This window comes from Periophthalmus magnuspinnatus, chromosome 21, assembly GCF_009829125.3.
Source record: "Periophthalmus magnuspinnatus isolate fPerMag1 chromosome 21, fPerMag1.2.pri, whole genome shotgun sequence".
NCBI classification, from domain to species: Eukaryota; Metazoa; Chordata; class Actinopteri; order Gobiiformes; family Gobiidae; genus Periophthalmus; species Periophthalmus magnuspinnatus.
Window position 1 is genome coordinate 11,702,963 of NC_047146.1, and position 22,300 is coordinate 11,725,262.

The 22,300-nt window shown below is 39.3% G+C and overlaps 2 protein-coding genes across 3 annotated transcripts; both read right to left on the reverse strand.

The window, feature by feature from the left end:
- Positions 1 to 465: 465 nt before the first annotated feature.
- cdca7a (cell division cycle associated 7a) lies at positions 466 to 2,979 on the reverse strand. Of its 2 annotated transcripts, none has more exons than XM_033986692.2 (10): positions 2,919 to 2,979; positions 2,264 to 2,398; positions 2,061 to 2,177; positions 1,791 to 1,988; positions 1,630 to 1,704; positions 1,357 to 1,548; positions 1,152 to 1,280; positions 916 to 1,065; positions 703 to 839; positions 466 to 638 (listed from the first exon to the last, which is right to left on the reverse strand). In XM_033986692.2, exons 1-10 carry the CDS (start codon positions 2,937 to 2,939, stop codon positions 605 to 607), a joined length of 1,188 nt encoding a protein of 395 aa, XP_033842583.1. In that variant the 5' UTR covers positions 2,940 to 2,979; the 3' UTR covers positions 466 to 604. The 2 variants fall into 2 exon arrangements, with proteins under 2 accessions (XP_033842583.1, XP_033842582.1); XM_033986691.2 differs by having other exon boundaries at positions 2,061 to 2,180.
- An 896-nt stretch (positions 2,980 to 3,875) lies between these two features.
- Positions 3,876 to 22,261, reverse strand: map3k20a (mitogen-activated protein kinase kinase kinase 20a). Its single transcript, XM_033986687.2, has 20 exons — positions 22,059 to 22,261; positions 19,280 to 19,466; positions 18,592 to 18,679; positions 15,799 to 15,900; positions 15,655 to 15,720; positions 15,411 to 15,439; positions 15,057 to 15,194; positions 14,425 to 14,511; positions 13,825 to 13,899; positions 13,639 to 13,745; positions 11,976 to 12,111; positions 8,261 to 8,305; positions 7,862 to 7,892; positions 7,649 to 7,788; positions 7,464 to 7,526; positions 7,052 to 7,141; positions 5,382 to 5,498; positions 5,212 to 5,286; positions 4,982 to 5,132; positions 3,876 to 4,739 (listed from the first exon to the last, which is right to left on the reverse strand). The coding sequence occupies exons 2-20, from the start codon at positions 19,436 to 19,438 to the stop codon at positions 4,024 to 4,026; spliced, it is 2,415 nt and encodes an 804-aa protein (XP_033842578.1). The 5' UTR covers positions 19,439 to 19,466; positions 22,059 to 22,261; the 3' UTR covers positions 3,876 to 4,023.
- Positions 22,262 to 22,300: the final 39 nt, after the last annotated feature.

Consider the following 22,300-nt stretch of genomic DNA (forward strand, 5'->3'; position numbering starts at 1 on the left):
AAATGGGAACAGTGCCTTTTTAAACCTGTACAATGTGATAGCACCAGGACTATTCAGCCATTTCAGCAGAGCACCAACATCTGACAACAAACCGTATAAAAAGGCACCAAGTGAAATCTTACAGCTTAGTTCATATGAAAAAGGGCTGTACAAAACAAGTTACATTTAAAACAATGCAAGTACTTTTGGACAAGTTTAAAGAGAACACTTCTTACAACAAGAATGGGTGGGGGTATGTGTTATGAAATATGTACAACTACACCCAAAAACTTAAGGCAAGTTAAGACGAGCCTTCTGTGGTTTGAGAAAAACACCACAGAATTTTAAACATATCATAAATCAAAGTATGTAGAATTGTCTTGCGGAAAAGATCATTGGCCAAAAATGTGACAAAAAATTACTAGCTTGAACTAGAATCACAAGAAAAATAAGAGATCTAATTTGTTTTTAAGTTTTGTCCCATCAAACTGGTTAAAAAGAGGTGGTTAATTTTATTTTGCATACATGCTATCAAACAGTATGCCTTTTAACAATGTCAATGCATTCAAGTGTAAGTACTAAAAATGTGGTGAAGGTGCAACAGCAAACATCTTCAATCTGCTCTTCACTCGCCACTCTCCTCAAGCTCCTTCTTTAAACTGCAGAGAAAGTCAGTGTTAAAACAATAACTTAAATAAGACTTAAATGAGTTTCTATGCAAACCTTTTGAGGTAGGCATGCACGTTGTCAAAACCATGATATTTAGCCAGATAAACCAGGACTCCAGTAGCACAGCGGCCATCTCGCGCCCGGCAGAAGCTGCAATTACAGATCCCTCTGCATGGTGGACACTGCCACTCCTGAGAGCAGACGATGGGTCAGACTTAACACCAAAGACAGTTTAAGCAGATACAATGCGAGTGCTCATATACCGACCGGATTCAGCAGAGCGTCCCTCACTTCCTCTCCGTAGCGGTTACGGAGGCACGGCCCACAAAACTGCCCTCTCACTCCAATACACTCAGGGTTGCGGCAGCAGGTTTTGGTGTCAGTTGTCTTCTGTCTACACTGATGGCAGGTTGATCCCTGAGGGGAAAAAAATTAAATAAAATATCAGTTAATCAGCTGTTTAACATCACATGCCAAGCAGTGCTTCTCAACCCTGTACATACTGTGGATTGGTTGTAGACTTTCTCCCGAACATTGTTGCAAATGTGTTCAAGCTCCAACTCTGTGATCTCCTCCACCGGCCTAACCACATGTGGGATGGCTTTCATGCCACTGTAGGTGCGACGACGAGGCTGTAGGCACAAGACAACATGTTTTTAAATAATTTATACCTTATTTAATGCAGTACAGTATACAGAGAGAACCTACTGGCTCATCCGCTTCCTCGTAGTAGCGGTTCTTGCGCACCAGGCTGAACCTGTCCTCTGGGTCCTCCTCTTCAGGGGTGGGACTGGGGGGGCCATCCACCAGAGAGCGAGAGCGAGTGTGAGGAGGAGTCAAGCGCTCTGGGTTCTTCCTAAGCACTCTTGGAGTTCCAACTTTTTGAGGGAGTTTCCTTGGCTAGAATAATTCAAACGCAGATTAATATGACCCTCTTAAAAAAGCTCAAGCTTCATAAATATATAAAGGAATGCAATTTACTGTGATAGAGGACTTTGCCATTCTCCTAGGGAAAATTCCAGGTACTTTGCTCAATTCTGACATCAGTTTTGCAAGCTGTGGAACATTCCAGAGATTTTAATTAAGCAGTAGTTATACACTATCTGTAATAGTTGTGTAATAAATGATTTGCACCCTCATACCATAGCTTTGTTCTCTTTAATATTCAGTGCTCTCTTTTTGATAAAGTCATCCTCCCCGTCAGAGTCAGCGGCTGGTGCTTTGGGCTGAGGCAGTGGTTCGGATGCAGGCCTCTTTTTAGCTATGGTTTTTCTGGAAGGAAAGGTCAAGGCCACCTTCAGACCACTGGATCTGCGCCCGCGTTTGGGAGAATTCACTTTCTAGAACAACATAAAATTAATTTTTATAATCTAATCTGACTGTATTACTTATCCACCACCATTGACACTTACCATGGCCTTCATGCGACTGCTGATCACATGGTCCTCAAACCCACTGCAGGTGTCCTCATCTGATGTACTCTCCAGTGACTTTGGTTTCTCTGCTGGCCTCCTCTGCCGTAAACTGCGCTGCTGAAACAGAACAGTTGAAAAAGCTGCACATACAAGTGGACATGCCGCAATACCAAGCCTATACGTTATAGTATAATACTTACAGTGTTTGCAAAGCCTCCATCAGAGCCGAAGCTGTCACAGCTGTCATCGGAGGATGAGGTTTCCATAGGAACCAGAGCAACGCTGCGAAAGTTCCTCAGGCTTCTCCTGGGGGAGGGCGGCTGTGCAGCTACTCTCTGGACAAGAGCAAATGGCATGGATTTAAAAACATGGTTCAGGGTGTTAGAAGATACAGAAAATTAAGTCTGATCTTGTTGGTAATTTGGTGCTTCTGCAGAGTCAAGTAGTTATTAATTTACAACAACTTAATTCCATTTTATGGACTTCTGTTTGCTCATTCTCATTGGCTTAGTGACCATGAGACACACCCTGTCATCAAAATGATCAAAGATTTTTTTTTTTTCTCACTGAAACTTACAAACATTACATTGATCATATTTTACAGCTAACCGACGATACAACCTGCAATTTCATTTGTATTTCATTTGATGGCATTGTAACTTGTCATAGAAAACCTAATCAACTAATTTGCACCAAATTGTTTTAGTTAATTTACGCAAAAATAAGTTCACAATAACTATACAAAACGACGTGAAATTTGGTTTTGAGTGAAATCCCATTTACATTTACATTAAGTATATTTACCGTCAACACCACTATGCATATGATGCAAGTGTTAAAAAGTATAGTTCTTACCATGGAGCGAGTAGTGGGCATTTTATCTTCACACAGTGGAGCGAAGTGGCCAAGGGAAAGCGCGGAGGGTCAGACTGAAGTGAACAAAGCTGCGACTCCGCGCACTATTACTCTGTTCATTTCCCGCGCCCCTGACGGGTCCTGGAAGTACAACATAAAGTATGAAGTATGAAAAACAAATTACACAAACACTGACTTTATGCGAGAGCAGTGATATACTAAACAATTGAATGAACAACGTCTAAAACATGTTTTGTCGTATTTTCCATATTGATATTTAAGGTTTTAATATGGTTTATGCGAGAGAGCAATGGATCTTCCGGGACTACAGCAAGACGCGCGAATAAACCCTGCGCAATTTGCATACTCGGCGGGTAAAAGGTGGAAGTAGTGATGTGGGACGATCGTGCTAGAGTTTATGCTGGTGTATGATTAAAAATAACATATAACCTCTGCCTGTTGTGTTGAGCATGAACGCTTTTGAATCCCTGGAAAACTGTGTAAAACAAACAAATAAACAAAACAAACTACAAAACCTGAGAAATATTTATGGAAACCACACTGTCCGAAAACAAAAACAAACAAACAAACAGTAGAAGTGGCCTCTGCAATACAGGCATTTGTTCCGTTGTTGTGCAAAAGCACACGTTATGTTTTTTTAATACCGAAGTAAAAGTATTAAAAGAATTGGAATGTGCCAAAGATGTGTTATGTTTTACTTTTTTTTTTTTCTTTTAAACCTTTCACACCAAGTACCAACCACAGACTGCGTTTTGAGTACCATTAGGTCTAAACCAGTGGTAATTCTAATGGTAAACCTAAAGGGACATTAACATTAATAGATGTGTCCGTAAATAAAACAAATAACAGAGGGACCCACGTACCTGCAGTGGCAGTCTGTGTACCACCAAGTACTACACTTTGAGAGACAAGTTATATGCACGTAAAAAGACAAAAATGTGTTAAAATTTTAATAAATACATATTAAATAGACATTGAAGGTTTATAAAATATAAAAAAAATCATAATACATAGCTCTAATTTAAAGCCTTTGGACATGATTACAAGCTTCAGTGCATGATAGTGTGAACACACAGAGGCCATATTAAGTCCTTGTTCCTGCTCCCCGCCCTCCCCTGCCCCCTCTCCTCCCTCGACCTCTGACTTGTTTATTGTCCTGACGTGGTAATCGCTTCTGACGCTCCACTTTGATCCAGCCGCCCTCACTAGCTTTAGCCTCCTCTTTTTCCTGACTGGGGTTGCCAGTCACAGACAATATACCTGGAATCGCGGGTGGGCGGATTGCTGAAGTGACACTGTAACTGTTGGAGCGTGGCCTTCCTGGTTGCCGAGAGCTTTTGTTGGTTTTATTATGACTATAGTTGCCCCTACTATGAGTCCATGGTTGCCCCCTGCTCTGCTCCCCTCCCACAGTCAAAGTGTTTCCAAAGTAGCCGCGATGTTTGTGGAGTGGTCCGGCACTAAGTGGCCTCTCTCGGTCTCTCTCTGAAGCACTCTCTGACGTGGTGCTGGATGGACTGCTGCCCTTTGACCCCAGATGAAGTTGGGACAGTTTAGGTGTAAGGTTTGCTGTGGGAGAAACACTTCGCTGGTCTGTCCAGGAAGTCACATGGTTGCGGTTGGGAGAGCGACGCAAAGCTGCAGCATAGGAGAAGCCATGGCTCTCATGGGCAGACAGGAACTGAGGCAGAGTGCAGGCTTCAGAGCTGCTTAAGGATTTGAGCGCAGCTTTTGGAGGTTGGGATTTCTCCTCCATCATCTGTCTCCTCCGCACATTGTACATCCACACTTGGTCAATATCTGAAAAACGCATTGTAAAAAATAGGTGAGCAAAAAAATCTTTAATGAATTAATTCAAGTAGAACAAGGTATATGAGTAACTAGGCGACAGTTGGCAAAATAATTTTAAATTCAGTAATGACTTTATGATGTTTAGGCCAACTTAAAAGTGTTCTAGAATGCAACTCAAATGCTACTGAAAAATGATACAAGCTGCATATTTAGGTGTGCGGAAAAAACATGAAACTGCATGAACTTCTTACCCGAATTAGTTCCACTCCTGAGGTCAAAGACTGAATTCACTGATGCCGTTTCAATGACCAATTCAACTGCCTTGATCTCATCCTGTCCACCAATGAGACTCCACTTCACAGAATAGCTGTGTCTGGTAGACTTTGGAGACTTGACATCATTCTGTTGGAAGCAAGTTTTAATTTTAAGTTATTATGTCTACAAAAGTAAAGAATTATCACTTGAAACTTAAGTGACTCACCTCATAAGTCACCACATAGTCCACTCTTTGGTTTGGCTCGATTCCAACTATCCATTTATCCATAACAAAAGGGGGCTGCAATTTCAACATGATAAAAGGTCACACAGTTATAAAATTCTTTATCATTAATTCCAAATATATAACATTATATATTGTCACTACATCTGTACCTTTGTCATCCGCAGGGTTTCCACATCTTGTCGATTAGCATTAAATACAACATCTTTAATGTAAGTCACTGCAACATCGTCACCATCAAATTCCATGTACATTTTCCATTTGCAATCCTTAAAGAAATGGATAAAGGAGAGTTACTCTACACCTGAATGATGTGAAAAGTTAAAAAGACCTCTGCTCATAATTTCTCCTAAACCAACAGCACAACCTAGAGGTGAACAAACGCCACTGACCACAGATGTTATATATATATATATATATAACATTAAAATATATATATAAATTAAGGATAGAATAAACATGAAAGCATGTATTTAAAATGTAGCAAATATTTTACAATATTTGTCACCATCATGTCATTTTCTGTGATCAGTAACATGGCTACTTATTATTTTTAAATGAAGCAGCACTCTAGTGATCATTATGAGCCAGGACCCTGACATTGGCCTCTTCTGCAGCAGACTGAATGCTGACGAAGCAGTAATGATGGTGCCAATCCCCAAAAGCCCGAGCTGGAGCCACAGGTCAGTGCTTAACCACACAGAGTTCATGGCACAGGCCAATCCATTGTGTGGTGATCACAAAGAAAGACATCAGAGGAATGGCACCAGCACTCCTCATCTGAGGAGCTTTGGTGCTCTCCTTGTGCTCCCCAGGGAGGGGAGGCAGCTCAAAGGGGAAGCTTCAGCAAATCTCTGGCTTCGAAACACAGTCGGGCCCTGCGTCAGCCCCACACTGGCCCTGTGTCGTCCCTGGACGCTCACACCGGGCTCCCAGGTCTGCGCCACTCTAATCACTCCAACAGAAACAATGTCTGGTAATGATGCCTAGGACCCAAGTGCATCTAATGACAACTCATACATAATTCAGCACCTTTCACTTGGCTGCACGGTGATATCCTCATTAGTAGGGGACCCTCAGTGGCTGTCAGATGGTGGCCGCACAATTGCAGGCCCTCATTTTGTCTTTGAGAAGTGCAGCTGCTTCCATGACATCGCCAGCAAAGAGGGTCGAAGAAAAAATGCAGTGCGGGTTTGTTTTATTTAGTGCAAAAAACCTTCCAGTTTGTAAAAACAAGGCTGACACGGAACCTGACACCAGGCAGGGGAAAATAATTAGCTCTCATTTTCTCAGCCTCCTGTTTCCTTCTCCCCGCTGTGTTTTCTACCCACTAAACCACCACATGTCAGAAGAAATGGGAGGCAATTAGCAGGCTCGTTTCAGCCCTGCCGAACACACTGAAAGAGGACTATTTATGATGGGACAATGAACAGCTGAAAGATTAAATAACGTTTGCCTTTTAAAAAGAAAATGACTTCTGGCTAAATGGGCTATTTTTGATTAAATTCAAACAGCCAGTGAAGAGCCACCCTTTCTCCACAGTTTGAGACCCTAACAAAGGGCTGCGAGCACGCTGAGGTGGATGTTGTACAAGGCTCAGAATGAAATGTTTATTTGTCTGCTTTTACACATGTCTACTCAAGCCTGCAATGGTCACTAACACAGCCATCGCCATTAATTCTGCATCTCTACAACGACACAAGGGCACCAGGCTGAACCCAATTTAGGAATATTTCCACTTGAAATGTTCCCTATTAATAAAAGTTATGCTCAAAATACAATGTTTAAAAATATATGTGTGTAGGTACAGTGTTCAACATACAGAGCTCCCTGTCCCAGGTTTCCAGTGGTATCCAAACACCAGTTCCAGTTTGACCGTTTTACTCAACTCCACCTGCTTCTCCAGCTCCTCCTATGACAAACAATAAGACCTATTAGTTAATCAGTTTATAACAGATTTACAAATACTAATGTTTTAATTTGTTAGTGTGAATTTCAATCTTTGCCTGAAAGAATAGCATTTGTAAATCTCTCTCTCTCTCGAGAAAGAAAAAAAAATGACAATGGAAAAATGGTCAGAACAGTAACTCAAATCTTACTCATTTCGTCTTGTCAGAATGAGCTCATTCAAATTACTTTTAGAGCCTAAGCCAAAAGATTTACAATAAGCAAACACAGATGCACATAACAAAAACAGTCTGGACAAATGAGAGGAGTAATACAGTTCATTCTACCTTGAACAGTGGCGGGAAGTGAACAAGGCCAAGGTAATCATTAGCCAGCTTTTCAATTTCACCCTGAAAATGAAATGAAGGTAATATTGGCTGTAAGGTAATGAGCTCATGCCTGCTCCTGTAAATGAGACGGCACACACAGAATGGTGTTTTAATCTGCAGTTTAATGATTAACCAGGGCTTGCCTTGAGGTGGATCACATGGCCTTTAGACTTGACCCCCATGTCCCTCATGTCGTTCTCTGTCAGCAGCAGCAGTCTCTGCCCCGTGATGTGGTTCTCTTTGAATAGGTCAGCATAGCCCTGCATGCCGCAGGCATCCTCGTCTAAAGAATGATTACATCATTACAGCAGCCAAATGTAACATGAAATCTTCTATTTTTTGAAGAATGCACAGACCTCCACCAAATAACTGCTGCATCCAGAAATACTGAAAAGTAAAAATAGTTTATGTATTTATTGTGTTTCAGTGACTAATGTTTCCTGCTACACAAATACTTTCATGAACCTTGTCATGCCTGTATGTTCACTCAAGTTATCTAAGACAATATTCTCAAGTGAATCGTTTTCACCTTTCAACCTTCAACAGTTTGTCTCACTCTACAAGTTAACATGTACTGTAATGGGCACAAATTAGGTTTGGGATAGTGAGATTTTTTGTATTTCTATTCCTACACAGTGTTTCATTGGTGACTCAAAAAGCTTGTACCACATGCTGACATTGAAGTAGTATTGTTTGTATTGAAGTGCTTTTATATGACAATTCTCAAATAAAAAGAGGACTAGAGCAGTACTGACCACATGCTCCTCTGTCCAGGTGTAGATATCAAGGGTTGGCAGTAACTGCAAAAAAGAGGAGAGAGATTAATTTTTAATTTTTCAGTATGTATATCAGACACAAGTCAATATAAAACACAAGAGTTGGAGTTTTATTCAAGCTAATATTCATTAAATGTCTGATGCAAAATTTTGCACTGAAATGGTCAAGATTCATTAAAAATAAATATGCACACATATGCACTGTGTGACTGAGCAAAACCAAAACTAAAATCAACTTGTGGAAACATGATTAAAATGGAAAATAGCCATGTTTTCTGCATCCAAAGTCAGTGCAGTTATTGTGGCGTGCAGTAAAGACGCTGTGGCTCTAATGGTCTATTTCCAACAGACATGTCCATCTGACTGATCTAATGCAATCTATTTGAATGATAAATCATTTGCCGCTCATTAAATGTAATCAGGCAGAAACTTGCCAGCCAAAATAAAGATTTCATCATTGTGATCGTGCGGCTGGTGCATAATGAAAGAAATAATGCAATGGAAAATTGGAGGAAAAGATGACTAAATGAATGAGTAATCTTCATTCACTGTCTTCTTGCCACAACATCTGATAACAGCCTAGATTACGGCGTGAATAGCGCTCTCAATAGAAAAGTCGCTGCCATACATGTGGGTGCAGCCTGCTCTGCCTCATAAAGCCACTCAGCCCGGCAGCGCTTTCCGCCTCCTCCAGCGGCGCACCGAGGAAGTAAACACACATCTCCACTGCCAAACTGCCATTGGACGCACTCTACATGTTTCACTATTATGTGGCACAAATGAACGTCACTTTCACTCCAGACGTTATAGCACATGGTTCATAAGTTAGCTGTAGCAAATGTTTAAGTTGTGTTATGCAAGATGCAAGAGGTTAGAGAACAGAGTTCAGACAACCCTGCCCCATGTGGCCTAAGAGTGACCCTGAAATAGAGGATATTTGGTCAATGAGGACTGGTGTCATGAAGACAAACTCATGGATTATTAGAATCGGTCCTTTTTTTTATTCAGTTTGGCTTGAGACTTAATCTCATATTTAAAAATCGATTGTAAAACAATTGTATATTACAAATTAACAAAATTCCAGATTTAATTACAATTTTCCAACAACATACGTGTATGTTTTAGTTTGGTGCACTATCTTTGCATCTTGAGCCTATGGCAGCAAACATATTCCTGCTAGTTCTAATTTCTTGTTGTTGCTGTTTTTCTTTAGCTTCACACTGTAGCACTTCAAGATTTGCTTTCAAATGTGCATAATAAATAAAATTATTACTATTATTACTATTACTATTATTATTATTATTATTATTATTATTATTATTATTATTATTATTATTATTATTATTATTATTATTATTATTATTATTATATGCATAAACATGGTGGTCTGGAAAAAGAGAATGAAAGAAGGACATGCAGAGTCTACATTGTACATAAAAAACACATTAACATGGACATGGTTTGTATGAAGAGACGCCATAACCGATAGAAAGAGAACAATAATGCATCAACAGTGAAAATAACTTAGTTCAAAGCAACAAGTAAACGAGTACCACAGTAAAACAGGGGATTAGCTCCTCATGAGACTCTCTGATGATAACACCAGGGATAGTTAATGGGCTGTGCTCCAGCAAGCATGTCCTTCCCCAGATGTACTACTAACGCTAATATGGTTTTCTCTGATGAAAGTCCAGCACCTGGGACAAATGTATAGTGCAGAACAAATACACACAAAAAATACCACGTTTAAAAGTAAATTGTGTAAAATATAGTTAGCTAGTTAGCTTTTTTTTTTTTTTTTTTAACTGAGACTGAAGTTAAAAGTTTAAAAGTGGAATTAAAATGAAGTTTGTTGTTGCTCGGAAAAGTCCCTCTCCTGCTGTTCGGCACCGGGTCAGTCAGCAAGAAAAACATGTACTTTCTCATCCTGGTAAGAGACTGCATCTCGACAACTGCACTCCACCACATCCAGAACAAATTGGCCAATCTTAATGTCAGCAAAATGTCACTTCATCATAAAAGCCTGGCCTTCTCTAAGCAACTGGCTCACATGGCTCTTTCTGCACAGCATGCCACTATACATCCAGCACATTAGGCATACAGTACCGTAAATGACATCCATAATATCCATAGGTGCAGGTTTTTCAATAACAGCAACTACTTTTCTGTGCCACACAAAGTAAACTTGAATAAAGGCACAAAAAAAAAATGTGGATGGAACAAATACCACAGAGAAAATGGCAAAAAATCCCAGAAAAGAAGTGCTCAAAGGAGGCATTTAAGTAAATACCAGAGGCAGAGAAGATTTGGAGCTTCTTAGACCGAGTCAAGTGTCCCACCCAAAGAGTCAATCTGATGTTTTGCCCTTCTCACACTACGCAGGATTTACTGACGCTCTTGCCCGGAGCACTATGGGTAAATATGTCCAGAGACACACCTGGGCAACAGCCGATGGTAAGTCATCTTCTATGTTGTAAAAAGATGTAGAATTTGAACTGTAGGGTTCTGCCATCTTAAACTGACCAAAACTACAACTTGGAAGGTGGTTTAGAAATACAAACTGGACATAATAAGGAGAGAGTGGGAGAGCGGGGAAAAGTAGAGTGAATAAAGGTGATAAAAAGACACGAGAGCCTTTTAGAAGAGAGTGCATATGGGTGATCTCTAGGGCTGTAGTCGACTAAAGAAATTCTTGGTCAACTAAAGACATGTCCTGCTGATCAATTAGTTGACTAAAAAGGGGTTGTGGCAAAAGCTTTCAGAACTATTACGTATTTCTATGTATCTGACCCAAACTACACTCATAAAACTACAACTGCACGGGAGTTCATGCAAAAACAACTATTTATGCAGAAAAGTAAAACCAAACATGTATAAATAGGGACAGGATTACACTTGTGAATCATGAGTTTAATCTGTCTTTCTTCATATGACTTAAGGCCTACAGCTGTAGTGATCTCTGGGTGCTGTCTCCTGCTCTATGTAGCACATACAAATGAAACCAGTCAAGGTCATGATGGACCATCTGAACACTTTTTTTTGTCTGTTTGGTATTGCTAATAGAAGTTGTGCTATTTACCTACCACCATACACACACACACACACACACACACACGCACACACACATACGCACATTATGTTTCCATGCTTTGGTGGGGACATTACACTGACTTACACTCATTTCCATGAGACTGATTCTAACCTCAGCCATAATTACTAGTTTCTGAACCTCAAACTAAATCTTAATCTAACTTAGCAAAGCAATAGTTCGCCGCTGTGAAGTAACTGTATACAGATTTTCAGTTCACACAATGTACTACTTGCTCACATCTTTTTATAGTGAAAAAAAACACTGAGTAATTTATTATTCCTACATCATTATATTAAATGTTTATGTGCTAAGATAAAGACAGACAAGACAAGACACTGCTTCCAGGTATTACCCTAACAAATTTGACAACAACATTAGTGAGAGAAAGAGTCAAGTGTCTTATCCAGGGACCTACTTCAGTACATGCTTCTTTATTAAAGCTGGCTACAAGGATGTGCTCTTACCAGCTGCATCATAATCCATTCTTCTTCCATTATTTTTGGTGGATCTCTAAAACATGCATGATGTTTGCACATACCAGATAGTAAAATGTATGTAAACATAGAAGAAAAGGTCATGAGGATGTGTGTGTTGTCCATGTACCGGACTGTTGGACTGCTCAATGAGCTTCCTCTCCCACATCTTCAGCCTTCTCTCCCTCTCCTTCAGCTCCTGCTCTTTGGTGCTCAGGTCTCTCTCCAGCTTCTTCAGCCTCTCCAGAGTAGCTTCTATCTCACACCTACAACATGCACATAACCATTTACATTTTGGATGTTGTTATTACAAATACAAATGTTATGTAAAAGTAGAGCACCATTAAATAAATGTTTAATCCTAATACTTAAAAGTAGCACTGTTAGGATACAAAATGATTACCTAATTGATATAAAAGTTTTCAACATGATTCTAGTAGAATGAGGCAGTGTTTGAACAATACTGACCCACATGACCAGCTGATCATGGAGCAGCACTTCATGTTCTGATCCTACACTGTGGTATGCTTGAGCTTTGGACTCACTGACACTAAGAGACAGTTTAACCAGTGATTCTACATCAGTTTACTAATGTTTTTGTCAACTCATTTGAGAAAAAATTGATTTCAGCACCAAACCGTAGTGCCATGTAAACAGCTCAGTGACGCCCAACAACAGAGGGTGATGCGTTCAAGGCCAAGGACAGAGTTCTGTTATGTTTGCCTCATGCTGAGGCCGCACACTGAGTCTGGGAAATCCACGCTGAGCTTGAACACAACAAACTTAGACACAAACACAGCACAGACAGGAAAGCCCTGCCTCTACACTTTTGGTCCTCCGCCCCAGTGCTTCCACCTCCAACTATTTCAGCTACGACCTAACTTCCTAAGAAAAATCTGCAAAACTTTTCAACAAATGTTGAGACACTTTTATGTCGAGAACACATTTCTTGTTAAACAATTATTCCACAATAAAAGCATTAATATGGTTTGTGTTGTTTTCTAGGGAGGAGCAGTGATTCATCATTTGATATCAAAAGAACAGACACAAACAATTTATATTAAAAAAGCCTTGAAACTAGACAGTGCCAAAGGTGGTCAACATAGTCAACATAAGTACATTTGTACTTTGTACTTTTTTCACCTTGACACTATCACAGACAACCCAGTCCTCTATGCCCAAACTGTTTTTAAAGAAGAAAGAGTTGCCCATTACTATTTCTCTTCTCAAATAAAAGCATCTCTTCACTTTCACCTTGGCTTGTCCTTAACTTGTCAGGCACAAACAAAAGCTCTCTTGCTCTCACACTTGACTTTTGTGGTTTGATTTCCTCTCCATCCCTGATCCACCTGCACATGGCTGCTGCTGCTGCACACGGCTGCTGCCTGGACACGCTGCCAGTTAGCATCAAAGTTATGAGGGAAAAGCCTGGGCGCACAAACAAGGCACTGAGAGAGGCAGACACAGAATACAGTCACAGCTGAGACTCCACCAGCAAACCTCCAGCTGCTCTACAGGCCAATTAAACACTTCGACTTGAAAAAGATGGTGATTATTTTAGGGCCTTATGGGTAAAGAGAGGAAGTATATCCAGATGGAGAATTCTTTGGAGGTTTTTCATGCCTTTATGGAGCTATCAGTGTAATTATTAAAGATCTATATGCACAATCTCCAATCTCCTTTCTGTCTTTTCGAGCTTCCATTAGCTGCATTTCCACGGCATTCTTTGAAACCAATTTCCTTAGGCTAGAGCACTAAATAGCTGTCGAAAATACATTGACTGGCTGTGTTACCGCCATTCAGCCTTGTTGTGCAGGAAAGAGTTACACTCTTGGGGAAGTTGGCTGTCGCGGGACATGGACTCCAGTGTACAGAGGATACTCTTGAATATTGGCCGCTCCTATAAGCAAAAATGAATATACATGATTGTGTCTTGTCTGTTCAGATGTGGCATTATGTTGTAAAAGTGGTGAAGTTACCTTTGGATCAGTTTTCCAACAGTTTCTCATCAGCTCGGCAAAGCTACTTGGACAACCACTAGGAATAGTTAACCTCTAAAAAAAGTGTCCATCAGTGACAAAAGTGGGAAAGAAAAGAGAAATCTAGTTACAGCCGTATTTTTTTCAGTGCTTACTTATTCTGGGAGAAAGACTTCGGCCTATGTTTTTATATTTTAATAGGCATTTTACTGAGTGAGAACCATAAAGCCACAATCAGATGCGATGCCCCATTTTGTCCAATTAGGTGTGTTATTGATTTATTGAATAAGAACCAAAGCAAGTAGCAAGCAGGTAACAGTTTTTGACATGGTGCCATATTAGAGTGAGTGAATAGACAAAGTGGGACGTGCTAACAGTTCAAACTTAGCCATGTTTCTCCCTCATGGTTCAAAATTGGTAAAGGGCCTTTGATTAAAGATTCAGCTTTCCAAGATTTTTCAATGAGCAGTATGCTGGCTTTAATAATGAATTTACTCAGATTAAAATCCCTAATTGAAAATTATGCAAATGCATTTGAGCCTAACAAACAGTATCATTGTCATCAGTAATCAAAAAACCTTCATTAAAACAGGAGCTCACCTCATTTTTCTCCACCACCAGCCAGGCCACTTGCAAACCTTCCAAACCATTAAAGGGTATTTCCCGTGTCATCATTTCCCACAGCACCTGTCAGATATGAAAATAGTGAAAGAAATTATAAGGGCCCATGTAATGTTTATCTGAGAAATTGTGACGAACTGTTTCTCACTATACACTCAGAGTAAACTATAACCTTGACCAAATGAGTCACTATAATGCTGCTCAATATTCTCGAGATGAGCTGACGTCCTCAAAACTGGAGAAACTGCAAACTGCATGTGAACCACATCTCAGCATTCCAGCTATAGCCAGCTGCGCCTCATTACATATATGTAGACTATCCTACTATAGAAATCAACTCTTGAGAAATGCAAGTGGCAAAAGTATATGCATACATTTGCAATCATTCTACTGCACACCTGATGCAGACAGACCACTGCAATCAGAAACATTGTCTGTTTGGCTCTTCTACACCACCACACACTACCAAATATTTAGACTGAGAGAAGCGTGAGTCTCACTTCAATCATCAGTGAATGAATTTAACATGTTTTTAGCTCTAATAAAGGAGATCAACATGAGGGTTATGTAAAGTACATGTAATGTATGATGTCATACAACTTGTAGCATACCACTCCATAGGAGAAAGTGTCACAAGTCTCTGACACTCGTAGACTCTGGATCACCTCCGGGGCCATCCAGGGAAATGTTCCCACCAGAGACATGTGCGTAGTGTGGGTTAGGAACTTAGAGGCACCAAAATCACAGATCTGTAAAAGATACATGCAAGTCAAATCAATCAGGAACTCCAAGAATGTGCATATACAGTTTTCCTGTGTAAGTTAGTCACTGCGCTCTTGACTGGACATTGCAGTTAGATATTTTGTGATGTTACTTTTTGATGTCTTAATAAAAAAACAATACACAAGTTCCCAGATGCTTAAAACACATTGAGGTAAGTCATCAATATTTGAAAGATGACTTACTTTCAATGCTCTGTCTGCAGCCAGCACAACTACAAGAGAGAAGTACATGAAAAGTAAATGGTTAAAGATGGAATGTTTTCATACATTTTACATCACTGATTGTCAACTAGTCAGACAAAGAGACCCAAGGTTACCTCTATCACACATCATCCACTTTGTACAGACTCAAACCTCATTTAAACCTTTCATCCAACTATTCTTGATCAGCTGACAAACGCTTAACTTCTTTCTTAACAATAAATACCATTTCTTGACTTGAGATCTCTGTGGATAACTTTAACAGGAGCATCTGAATGTAAGTAGTGCATTCCTAAACAGCAAAATAAAATAATATTAATACACATGTGTACTATATGTAATTTGTCAACTACTTAATTTTGAAATGTACCTCTAGCGATTTCTGCAGCCCATGTCATGATCTGGCCCATGTCCATCTCCTCACTCTCCTCACTGGATAAGTAATCATACAGTGAACCGCCAGGAGCATACTCTAGGGCACATATGGAAATGCAATCACATTTAGATGTTTGAATCAAAGACTGCTCATGTTATTTTTACCGCCACGACCTGTTACCTTAAGGCCCTGCATTAAACATAAATCTGACCAAGGTGTGAGCAAGCGTATCGTAAAAACAAGTGGAAATTGAAATTGAGGCAGCTGACAGCGTCTTGTTTACAGATTGTCACTGACCTGTCGACGTGGATGAGTTCAATTTATCATAGTGTAAGTGAACACAAAGAGGCTCCTGTCTGCAAGACGCCTTGTCAGATCCCAGGGCTTCAAAGGAAACTGCGTCGCCGCTAAAAGTTTGTGACATCTGAGAGCATTTACCGGGCGCTATGGATTTTTGACAGCTCTTTTCAAAACTCATCACAGGCTAAAGACACAACAGGCTGAATACCTGCACAAGGCAAAGAAAGAGATGAACCAGGGAATGCGCTAGTCTTAAAATCAGCCTCTATTTATGAATTAGAATCACAAATGTAGATTTTTTTATTTTCATTTTAGCTGTATAATATAGCATTAGTTTCTGTGAGCTCATAGTATGCACCTTACAGGTTCAATTGTTGTAACTAGGCCAGAAACCAGCAAAATACTTTGAATAGAATATAAAATAATGAATACGTTATGTAATTTTTCTGTCCATAAAACTTGAATAGATTTAGCACAATGGAAATACAACTGATTTAATAGATTAAATTATGTAGTCATTTGGATTTCTGCTTTACATATATATTGTTGGTATTGTTTAAAGGTGGTGACATGGCAGTTGTACTTTAGTCTTAAATCCATTCACCTACATTCCACAGATGAGGTTAGGGGCCCAGGTTTGACCATATTAGGTTAGGATGCATTTCCTCTTTGCGTGTTTACGGTCATGAAGGCTTTATTACACTTTCATTATTGTGTGGGCAGTAGGTAAATCTTTTATCTCTTTGGGGTAAGGCTCTTATGTAGACATTGGTTATTGCACTAACATTGTAAACTGAGACAGGAAAGTTCCTGTGTGGTAGTAAATGGGGACATGAAAGTCATCATGGTCATTTTCCTGGTTGTCTTATCCCAAAAAGATTGAGCTTTGGTAAATGCCATTTTATCCATGTTCTTGAAATATTTAACAAGTGAACTATATGATTGCAACATAATGTATACTCTCGTGTTTAAGCAGGTATGAGCTGGGAAGAAGCCGGTTAAACTTGTACAGAAGATGTCAGTTCAGATCGTAGCAGGAGTGGAAAGTGAAAGACAAACAAAGCGGAATAGTTTTCTCCCTGACTCACTTCTGAGGAATACATGGAGCTTGGGAAAATACTCACTCTGGTGGGTGGGACTACTGTTTAATATTAGGGATGGTAGATTTAATTTAGAGGGCTAACATGTGCACAACAAGCTTTTACCACTGTAATTAATTTATAATGCACCAATGAGCACACTATTCAAACAAATTCAGCCATTGCCTGTTTAAATTATGTAAACAATGGGCCGTGTCCTTAAATACACACTAATAAATTTATAAAAAACATAAATTTAAAAGACACCAAGTATTGTTTTATTAATATAATGGAAACTGTTCATATGTGAAACTAGAAAAGTCATGAGAGTGGGAAGGAGACGATATTCTAGGGGTTATGTAGATTGTAGACACCAGAAGAGATTCTGAAATGATATTATTTTGAGCATCCGCAGACAGCATTTCCAATTTATTTTTGTATCTTTGGATCAATAGTAAAGTATTGGAAGTGAGGCCACCACTAAAGTCTCCACTCGTATCTTCACCATCTGCGCAAACGTTGTATATTAACAAATTCATTTATTTGAGGGTGCATAGAAGGTAGAAGAATTGTTACTTAATAATTCTATCATAGATTCACCTACAAAAAAATAATATCCATTTAAAGTCTGTTCAAAATTGACATGCTTTAACTACGTCCTTTGAGAGCTTTTGCTTCACATAAACATATATACAGTATCATTGTCTGCACTTCCTGAACTCTCTGGCCTAGAACTGCTTCCATAGAAAGCTCCATGCTATTCAGAGTGGACAAACTGTAGCACAAATATTACAACCACTAGACCTTACAGTAGAATTTGCTACAGAAAACGGTAATACTGTCAACAACTTTATGCCACAAACTCAACAACTCTAAAACTACTAAAACATGAAAGCTATTTTAATGAACTATATCAGTGGCTTTCAAACATTTGACACTAAATACCACCAAAGAAAAAATGTGGCTTTCTGAGTAGCACCATATGTAAATCAAGTAAATAACAGGACTATTCCAGGTTTAATCTAGGGCTAAACCAGGTCTAAAAGTGGCACTGTAGTTCTAAACAAGAAATGATACAAAGGAGGACAAACAATTTGACAAAATTCTAAATTTGACAAACTCCACATACTGAAGAGCTGCCCAAGTACCACCTGAAAGAGCTCATGTACCACCAGTGGAACATGTACCACAGTTTGAGAAACACTAAACTATATGATAAATAATTAGAGCTGCAATTAATAAACACAATGGAAAACTAGTAGAAAAATTTTACCTAAAACTAAATTCTCTCTCATATCTCATTTATTGCACCACTAGTCAATGTAGTAATTACCATGAGAAGTCTAATAATTGCATATTCTGTTTCCATTTATTTTTAGTCACAATATAAATATATATAGACAATTACCAGTAACAATGCCATAGTTGGGTGACTCCAGGACAGCTCCATAAAACTGAATGATGTTTCTGTGACTTAGGACACTCAGAATTTCAGCCTAAAAAACATAAAAAGAAGAAGTCCAGAAGTTGAATATAAAGCACACTGTAACGCAATGTAATATAACACAAGTCTGAAGTGTTGCACAGACGAGAGACCTGACAAAACCAGTTCATTTAATTATACCTAAACACTGTAATTAAGACTACAATGGTTCAATATGAAACGATTATGGTATTATTTCTCTACTCTTTCGTCTCTCCAACATTTGAGCGAAGTTGAATGGATACGTGTAACCTTTCCGAATTCCATGAAAGCCACGCTGAATAATTTTTTGAGTGTGTCATCACGGGCCGAGAACATACGACTTTTTCCCCAGACAAAGATTTCAAAGATAATTAATTTTTTCTCTTTCGCACAATGAGGCTATTGAAAAGAAATCAAAGTCTTCGCACTAATTGTGGCAAATACATTCATACGTTTTTTCAGCAATGTTGCTTTAACGCCATTTTTGTTCTCCAAGAGGGGGAGTATAATGACCGTGAGTGATGGCTACACAAGTCACCACATCCCCCTAAATGAGCCAGCAATTAAAATGATTACAACACTGACAATTAAAAGTATATGAAAAGCTTGGGGTAATTACGACTCCTACTACCTCGTTCTCGATCTTGAGCAGCTTTTTCACGGCCACCTCTTTGTCCTGGGAGATCCACCTGGCGCGGTACACGCTCCCGAAGCTGCCCCCGCCACAGTTCTCGTAGAAGAGGATGTCATCGAACTTGATCTGGACAAATGAGGCGCTTGGGCCGGCCATTGCATACTGATGGTCAGCACAGGGTCAGCTTTGGGAGAAAAGAAGAACTAAAAGTAACTGTTCATCAACAGTCTTCAAAACAAATATGCAAGTATGTTCAGTTAGTATTGTGCTAAAGCTGTACAGTTGTAATGGCTTTTACATAATGATGATGGACAACAGGCAAATGTTTCGGGGTCCGCTCTGCTCTGGTGTAAAGGCCATGTATGAATGGTATGCTGCTGCAGTAACAGATTTTTCCAGTGAAGTCCAATGACTCTGTACAGCGTCAACATTGTCAGGAAGGCTGGGCAAGAGGGCAAAAACTGCACAATTTTTACTAATATTAACATTAAAATGACCTAATAATCTCAATACTTGATTTGATGTAACCTTTAATAAATAATTAGGACTTCAATAAGCTTTATGAACAAAGACAATGCAAACTTTTACCTTTAGTGTGATTTAAGACACAAAATAGCCCAACTTTCCTCCGAAGTCTGTTCTTTCCTCCAAACTTTAAATCACAGGATTGATTAAAAATGACCAGGCCAATAATTGCCGTCTGTAAATAATTAGATCTTGATTTGATTAAAATTCAGTTAACTGTCCAGTCTTAATCATAACCTCAAATAAACTTAAGTAAGTATTTAAGATCACATACAATAAGCAGCAGAGGATGTACACATCATAAAAATAAATACTAGGGATGGACGATGCATTAGTGCTAATATCAATAGTGGGTTCTGGGTTATGTTTTCATGTATATATTTAATAGAATTTTAAACAACATACTTATGTATATTGTCCCTTCAAATAAAAGCCGTATAGGCAAATATTGGTTTAGGCCACAAAAGCATGACAAATCTCAGTTGGCAGGAAAAAAATCCATATAGAACCATCCCAAATTTGCAATTAATATTACAAAATTAAAGGTTATGAGAAGTTCAAGTATGGTTATCATCACTACAGCCAATAATAAACTATTTGTTTGCTTGAAAGCTCTAAAGTAGCAGTTTGTAAGCATAGCAGTAAGTTAAGTAGGCAATATTCTGAATGCATGAATAAATCTTTAATGCCACAGAAAATGAAGCCATGAATTGTAGTTGTATACGTTTAAACTCCTACTAGTATTTCTTTATCTAGACCGGTGTCACACATTTTGAGTGTCGATGTGGTTGAGATGGAATTTCACAGTTAACCTCAACGTTTATGCCATTGTCACACCATCAAGAACCACAAACTCCATATCACAAACGCCTTTTGAAAATACTGAGATCTTGATATGACACCTGCACTTTTAGCCTGTTAAAGAGATCGTATTGAAAGGGGCAATTTAAAGTGGACTACATTGTTTGGAGTTTAATTAATTTAGACATTTATTTTATTAATACACAACAAGGCATGTGTTAGTTTCCATTGCAATGTCATATCGTGTTTGGTTCATACTCTTGTTTGACTGTACCAGCACAAAGCATCTGGTAAAGAAATAATGTTATTGCTGTAAATTGTTGCTCGGTTAGTATTCCCTATTACAGCTGAGCAATTACTCCTTTTAAAAGGCTGTTACCTGGGCCTCCATTGGGATAGCTATCCATGCCAGCGGGGTGTGCCTCCATTGTCACAGAGGGGAGCCATGGCTTTCTGCTGATTTACTTGTATTTGTGCTATATTTAGCCTTGTGGCAATCTGCTCAGTGGCCGGCCCCTAGTATTGTCTGTCCACTCCAGAGTCTGGGTTACCGGGATATGGAGCACTTCAGGCCGGTTTCCTGTTAGTTCTCACTCAAGCAGCCTGATAGCCATATGTCAAGCTGCAGGTAATCACAACTAAGTGAGAAATAAAAGACAGAAAACACTCTAGCCCTGAGGAAAATTGCCCTGTGACCCAGGCTTACATGAAGGCTATTAAGCAGGGCTGCGAGCCACTTATATGTGCATTTATTAGAGTGAAATACTTGGTACAAGCCAAACAGTGCCTTGTGAAATTATATCAAATCATAATTAATGTTATTTTTTTTTATTAGGTGGAGAAAATAAGAGAAATTAAAAACAAATCCAAGCTATGTCACACAGAAGCAGCAAGTTACAACAAAACTTCACTGGAAATTATGGATTTTCTCAGTGGAACTTTGAAGGCCTTGAGGTCAAATAAAATCCACTTCTTGTAGTAAGTCACTTTTCACTATTAATTCTCATGCTACAATTACACTACAACAGAGGTTTTAAACTCTGAGAATGTGCAGTAGTGCTGTAGATGGAGGAAGCAGCAATAACTAAAATCACAGTAATAACCAAACTGTAACATCAGTAGCAGCAGCTGTAGAATGCTAATAGTAACAGTGTTGGGAGCAGTGGCAGTTGTACAGTAGTAGTAGTAGTAGTAGTAGTAGTAGTAGTAGTAGTAGTAGTAGTAGTAGTAGTTGTGGTGTCGTTCACTATGATCCATTTGTTGAAATACTGAGTCAGTGGGCCATGTTGTGAGGAGATGTGTTTCTTTCCTTTCTTTCCTAGAGGATTCAAGCTAGCTCATCCCTATGTGAACTAACACACACACCAGGGAAGTACACTTCTTGGCTTCTAACGCACTTTTTCACATCTGGCGGGTATTAGACATGAGTATACCTAGGTTATGTACATACCGACATGAGGCGAGAAGTGTGGCCGGAGAGAGCGGCTCTTCTTTGCGTGTTAGACCCAGGTTGCACCGGGGCTGTGGGGCACGACACTCTCAAGGCGCACTCCGAGTTCCGGGAATCACTCATGTGACGCTGTTTGATTTCTCCAATCTGTTGACAGTGGTTTTACTGGTTGCACAACTTATCCTGCAACAGCCCTCTTTCTCTAACACAGATGGGTAAAGGTTTCCTCTACAAAACATTCC